Here is a 7,075-nt window from a genome sequence, read left to right as displayed (position 1 = left end):
GGCGAAGCAACACAATGGAAACCTTATCTCCTTTTCCTTTGTTTTTCCTTTGAGGATGCTTTTGGACTCACAGGTTTAAATGGAACCTCTTTGGCTTCGTTGGACAGGCGCACACACACACACATACGCCTTGTTCTCTCTAATGCACTGCACATGGTATTTGGCATCTCTGGAGGATAGAGTAGTGAGGTACTCTGTAGAGTGGTAGGTATATTTCCTTATATGCTCTGATCTACAGACACATATATATCCAAATAGAGCCAAGGTAACTAGAGGAATGAACAAATGAACATCTATTCATCTTTGCCACAGCAGCACTCATCATAACTATCACAACTCTGATTACTTAATCAACGCCTATCTCATCAAATCCCTCCACCAGGGGAAATCCCACCACCACCATGGTTTCTAATCTTTCTGGATTTACTAAGCCGAATGCGTTCTAAATTACGCCTATAGATAAACAATGGCAGCCAGCCGCCAGCAGCAGAACTGACTGACTGATCCTAAGTCTCTTTTCATTAGAGCAGATGTCTGTGCTCTCAGACAGACATGCCAGCACACGGCGAAGGGTCGGGATCCCCCTAGCACTGGGAGCTGGTCTGCTCTGCTAGCTGTCACTGCAGATAGCTGTAACATCCCCCCTACTGCCAGTCCCTTCGCCTCATTACAGAGCCTTGGTCCATGGCGGGCCCCTCTCAGAGCAGAGGCAGCCTCTGGTAATGGGAGTACCAGCCCCCCCGCCCATTTCCCCATGCCTCTGCTTGACATTTGATGTCTGTTGCTCTAGCTTGGTGTCCTTCTGCAGGCCTGCGGGTCGGTCTTAGCCCTGGAGTGTCTGATGGCTTGCTCCTGCATGGGTTGTCACTCACTGACACTGTGATGTTTGTCAAATGAAGTGGGAAGGAGGGAAGAGGGGAGTAAGAAAGGGAAGGATGGAGCGTGCATGTTTGGTAGCTGTAATTAAGATGTCTATATAGCTACAAGTGCATAATAATGTCTGGTGTTTTACTACTGCAAGGCAAGTGCGTCACTAGATAATGTGACATGGATAACTGGTGGATGTTAACTGTTTAATGTCATTCTGTGTTATCTAAGGATATATGGTTTCATTCCAACACAGATTAACAAAATACAGTGTGATCGGCTATTTGTTGAATTGTATACCGTGGATGTTTGGCCTATCACTGCTATATATACTGTGTACTGTATGTAGACAATTGCTTCCACACATATTATCAGTCAGGAGATTTGTACTACACCCAGGCTACACTGTTGAACATGTTTATTCCCTTCATGAGAGTTTGAATAGTGGTTGGATGAGCGGTTGTAAAAGCACAGATGTTTCAATGTAAAGGAACATGCATGTGGAATATAAAATAAGGCTTCCAGTGTGTTGATGGTTCTGATGTCAAGAGATGTCAGATTTCGTCTGGCGTTTCAAAATGTTCTACGATGTCATTACGGATGGGTGGATCAGGGTGGATGGATGCACAGATAAATTTAAATGAATGAATAAATAAATGGATGAACAGATTAATAGATGGACAGATGCCAATGCCGAATGGATAGATAGATGAAATTCCAACACAACCTCTGGTCATAAAAGCTAGTTTTAATTGCATTTAAAATATGGATGACAAACCTAACAGAACCTTAATGATACACCTACCACCCCCCTCCATCCCCTCTCACTCCTCTGGGATAATCAGTGGAGTCAAATGTATCATGGTATATGAATCTGAACTCCTTGCATAATCTGGCCAATTAGCAAAGTTTAGAGCGAGTGGAGTGACAGCTCATTACGAAGTTTAAGTGAAAGTTCAGCAGTTCTGAGGAAGTTCTCAGATCCGTCAGAGACAAGGAGCCATGATAGGGACCCTTCCACAGAGTTCTTCAGAGGTATTATGACGTGTTTGGGCAGGGCTGGACAGAGATGGTAGGAGTGGGCTAAGGTGAAGTGTACAGGATGTATACTAATACATTGTATATAGGGTCCAGAGTTTTCCTGGTCCGGGGTGGGAAAACCCTTGGCCCTTGGAGAGGGGGATTCTATGTATTAACTGTTTTAAGCCAAATTAATAAATACAATTAATCACACATGTTGCTGTACTGCACATTTTTTATGGGAGACGCATAAATGGAACTGAATCCCGCCCTCTCAGCCCTCCAGCTAATATAAGCAATAGTATCAGATATGCACAATATCAATATTAATATATAGCATAACTATTAAATAAATGTAAAGTTGCAAAGGAATAGCTTGCTGAAATTCCACCACTGCTATACTCCCACTGCTTTAATTAATGACACAACCTAGTGACAAGGAAAGACTGCAAGGTGCTGCTCACTTCCACCTAATTATTTTGCCTTAGAAACACAAGCATTTTTAATAAAAACAACAGGATATTATGGTAGTTTGAAAATTGTCCTCATTAGTCTAACACAAATTCACCATGCACCTGTGGCGAGAAGAAAAAAAGAGCTGACGGTACCACCTTTATACCGCTGGGTGTCGCACAAGTATCTATGTGGCTCCTGTAAAACTGCCAGTTTTGAGCTCAAATTAGTGACATACATATCCAATTATAGGAACAGCGCAAAAAGCAATGATATCCGCTGTTCTGCCACTTTCATCTCTGATTAAGCGCGCGAGAAGAGAAGGGGGGATGGCGGGGTATAAATTGCGGGTGCAGATTGGGAGGCAGCCATGAACTCCGCTGTCCCGGGAGGACCACTGATATGTAGTCTCACAACATTCAACTGGTTATGTAAACAAGCGAATCAATCAATACGTGTGCTTATTCTACTGTTCTAGCCTACTAGTGAGTGAGGTGCCCTTATACGCAGTGCCTACGACATTACTACTGGACTTGTACTTCAATAAAAAGGATGGGCGTAAATCGCCTTTGAAAGGGAAACGAGGGGCGATCCCCTTTCAGCACAGGATGCGAGCCCACCGCTCAGTTCACTCTGCACGCTGCTTCCTATGCGGAATGAGAGACTGACTCCACGCTATGGATAGGCCTATTACAGGTAACGTCCAGACGTCTTTTCGGGAAAACATATATTTGGGTTTTTGATAGTGTAAAGGAGTAAGCTAGTATAAGAGTGACCAAATTAAACTTGAGGGGAAGAAAAATGTAATAAATAACTGCTCACAATGATTGTTTTTAGGATTTCCAAATTGCATGAGTATTTAACGTTAATTTAATAATGGGAGGTGATACATCTGATTAATATTTACTAATTTGAAAACTATAGCCTAAATTAAATAGCCTATATTTGACGCACTTACTAGATAGGCTACCTTAGAATTCCGTGCGTATTACGCACGAGTTTTTGTATAGTTCTATGGATCCCAATTAATCATTTTTAGCACTCAATTTAGTATATCTTAAACACCTAATAGTCTGTCATACATCAATTGATATTTGTTTCTTAAATCACCAGGAAACACCACCACACCGTCTGTTTGAAGACCAGCCTAATATCAACTGAGACTCACAGGAGGAAGGGGGTGTGAGAAAGAGAGAGCGTGTCTGTGCGTGTGCTAAAAGTGTGCGCGTGTGTCAAAGTGTGTGTGTTAGAGAGAGAGCGAGAGAGAGAAGGGGAAAGAGAGAGAGGAAAGGAGTAAGGTTGGTCCAGGTGATCGCGTCCTATCAAACCTCCAAGGAGCTGCCGTGTAGGATCAGTGTGCACAGGAAGGATCAGAGTTCCGACCAGACCATGGTGGTGTCAGCCCGCTGCCCGGGCCCCTGTGCCATGCTGGCGCTCAGCCTCTTTATGGGATACGGTGTGGTGCTCTGCGTCGCCGGACAGAATGACACGGAACCCATCGTACTAGAGGGGAAATGCCTGGTGGTCTGCGACTCCAACCCTTCCTCGGACAGCGGGGTGACCTCTTCGCTCGGGATATCCGTCCGGTCCGCGGGCGCCAAGGTGGCTTTCTCTGCTGTGCGCGGAACGAATCACGAGCCCTCCGACATGAGCAACACGTCTATGACCATCTACTTTGACCAGGTCAGCCGTCCCGGGAATTTGCATATGCAAATATTGTCCCTATCTGGACAGATACTTATTTTGAAGATTGATAATATGTTTAATATATATTTTTTCTGATGCGGCGTACAGAATAATGTTTTAATGCAAATGTTCTATGATAACTTGACCTGGGTTGCGTTTATGCGTTGGGAGATTTCTTTCTCTCAAAAACTTGAGAGCAGTTTTGGGGAGCCTCTGCAAGAAAATGTTGTCGTATGATAACGGGAACATTGTGATCGTTGCGCGTAATTACCCCAAATATGCATAAAAGCTGCAGCTTGATGCAAATGTTGTGATTTGAAAATACGTAGGCTATTGTACTTATAGTCTGTCTTGTGTAGGTCGCGCAAGCACTGCGGCGCAACAATAGATGTGACTGCTGCTGTAAATGCTCCAACCATCAAGTGGAGTATTTTTACGCCCAGCTGGTGCGTTGGAGCATTATGGACAGTATTATGTTAATTGATGCCCCCCCCCCCCTCTCCGACAAACTAACGTGTATAGATTGAAATCAATGATTCGACCACTACGTTTATCGACTTCAACAAAAAAACATTTATTGTCCAATTGGAAAACTGAAAGTGACAGGCGAGCAACATTGGGTAATGTGCGTCGCGCCTTTACAGGACCGCTCTATTACGCAGTGTGTAAGTGCTTGGTAATTTGGCTAGTTTAACCCTTGCGGTGTCTCAGTCCGTTATATGGTGACTCTGGGTTCTGCACGTGCGTTATCTTGTCGCTTTGTGTTGCAGGCTTTAGTGAACATCGGCAACCATTTCGATCTCAAAGCGAGTGTCTTCCAGGCGCCAAGGAGGGGCATATACAGCTTCGGCTTTCATGTGGTCAAGGTTTACAACAGACAAACCATACAGGTAAGACCAATGGTCAACATTTGCTTTACTATGATCGCTAGTCAAGGTTTTCTGATGGTTGGCCTAGTTGGGCTATAGTGTATTGTTGTAGGCTATGCCACGGAGAAGCCATCCCAAATGGGTACATTATTTATCATAATTAGAGTAGGCAAACCGTACGATGTAACAGGTCTGAATTCTGCGCGTGCTGTTTCCATTACCCCAGGTCAACCTGATGCAGAACGACTACCCGGTCATATCAGCTTTCGCCGGTGACCAGGACGTTACGCGGGAGGCCGCGAGCAACGGCGTTCTTCTGCAACTGGAGCGCGAGGACCGGGTGTATCTGAAGCTGGAACGGGGCACACTCATGGGCGGATGGAAATATTCCACTTTCTCAGGCTTCCTAGTGTTTCCACTATAATTTAATATGCGATCACGGAAATCGCAAACGTGACTCCTCTACGGTTGAGGAACGATAAAGACAAAAATGTGCTCTTTTATTTGAACTAAACTGTCAGAGGAGGAAGAAGACAGACATATGTGTACATACACACACTATACAGTATCTATTTAATTCAAACATGAACGTTTCCTTGGAGTTCATACATCCAAATCCATCGACCAAACCCAATCTGGAAGGATAACCGAATCGATCGCTCCGTGATGTATAGGCTACCACTTGTCGATTATTTGGATTTTATCACTTGGGAATCAATTAACTTTTGTCAACAGACAGACGAGTCAGTGTACCTCTGTGTACCCGGACTACTGAACAGATGAGAAGAAGGTTATATGAATCGAAGAACTAAAAGTCCCGAGCTAGTCTACATGTATCCTCCAATGCTCTATTTTGTGTTTGTATAGCCTTTGGCATAGAACTAGGGTTTCCGTCAAGTGAGGTGTGTGGAATTATAACGGACGTCCAAGAGAAGAAGAGTGCTTTCACGCCCAAAGCATTTTTTTGCACGAACGGAAGAATGTTTTTGTTTTGTGCTGTCTATGGTGTTCCATTTTGGATGCTGAACATATTGAAAACAAGCCAACTGTAGGCTGCCTAACTATCCAGAGATGACATGAAAAGAGAAAAAAGGCAACATATTTCAGCCAATGGAGACATCTATAGAAACTCTTTTACAAAAAACATTTATCGAATTTATAAAGTACATATTCACATTATGGTGTGTTCTACTCTACATTTCGAATCTGCGTAGCTTTGACTGATTTAGTGTCCAGTGACGTTGCTCACAAATGTACATTGTGAAAATAACAACAGAAAAAATCCCTATATATGATGTCCCGCCTAATAAAAAATATTGTATTGTATACGCGTATCTATTCACTTTTATTCTATACCATTTTGAGCTTGCAAATAAAACAAGTTCGAAAAGACATCAGGTCTGAAGTAAGTTAATATATTTACGTTCAAAGTCAAAGTAATCGTGACAGAATAAAGTACTGGACAGCGAACGTCCTTCTCAGACCTGTAGCTCACTATAGATTGGCGCTGTCCATGGTTCTCATCTAGCAGCCGCTTGAACTGAATGCAATGCTATGCTCGTCACGACACACTGAAGCCCACACCAAACCCCATTCAACTCTCGTTGTTGAAAATAGTAAATAGATCGCTATCAACTTTTCATGTTTCTTTATTCTAAGATCAAAGCAGAGAAATAACATGACAATACAATAGCATATTGACATGGTCAAAAACGCTCTATTTTGATGTGAGTAGTGATAGTTATTCACATACTGTAATTATCTTAGCCAAATAATTATGCAATGCAGAAACAATGAGATATTGTTTTGGGCCTGCTGTAGAAAAACAACCCTCTAGCACGCACACACACACACACACACACACACACACACACACACACACACACACACACACACACACACACACACACACACACACACACACACACACACACACACACACACACACACACACACACACAGAGAGATCAAGGTTGTTTTTCAGCCACGATGTACAGGGATACATTCCTATTACATCTTCACAGTTGAACAATCAATAGTGGATCAATGAAGCCTACTCTATTTCTAGAGCTTTGATTTAATCAAGATACTGCATGGATATGGGAGCATCACACATGTTCAGATATGTCATGTGCTAAACGATGCTATCAAAGATGTACCCCAAACAAGTCCACATAATT

The 7,075-nt window shown here is 43.1% G+C and overlaps 1 protein-coding gene across 1 annotated transcript; it reads left to right on the top strand.

Moving 5' to 3' along the window:
* Positions 1-2,695: 2,695 nt before the first annotated feature.
* cbln2b (cerebellin 2b precursor) lies at positions 2,696-6,263 on the top strand. The gene is made up of 4 exons (XM_035739756.2): positions 2,696-3,036; positions 3,454-4,023; positions 4,797-4,916; positions 5,122-6,263. Exons 2-4 carry the CDS (start codon positions 3,730-3,732, stop codon positions 5,317-5,319), a joined length of 612 nt encoding a protein of 203 aa, XP_035595649.1. The 5' UTR covers positions 2,696-3,036; positions 3,454-3,729; the 3' UTR covers positions 5,320-6,263.
* Positions 6,264-7,075: the final 812 nt, after the last annotated feature.

This window comes from Oncorhynchus keta, chromosome 28 (assembly GCF_023373465.1).
Source record: "Oncorhynchus keta strain PuntledgeMale-10-30-2019 chromosome 28, Oket_V2, whole genome shotgun sequence".
Taxonomy (NCBI): domain Eukaryota; kingdom Metazoa; phylum Chordata; class Actinopteri; order Salmoniformes; family Salmonidae; genus Oncorhynchus; species Oncorhynchus keta.
The sequence above is the reverse complement of the archived record's forward strand: the minus strand, read 5'-3'. Positions and strand labels throughout refer to the sequence as shown.

What these genes read in the sequence shown, in the direction of transcription:
- cbln2b (XM_035739756.2), top strand. Translation starts at nt 3,730, where the DNA reads ATGGTGGTGTCAGCCCGCTGCCCGGGCCCCTGTGCCATGCTGGCGCTC. An exon ending in TGACCATCTACTTTGACCAG is followed by an intron (nt 4,024 to 4,796) that starts GTCAGCCGTCCC and finishes TTTGTGTTGCAG; the next exon opens with GCTTTAGTGAACATCGGCAA. An exon ending in ACAACAGACAAACCATACAG is followed by an intron (nt 4,917 to 5,121) that starts GTAAGACCAATG and finishes CCATTACCCCAG; the next exon opens with GTCAACCTGATGCAGAACGA.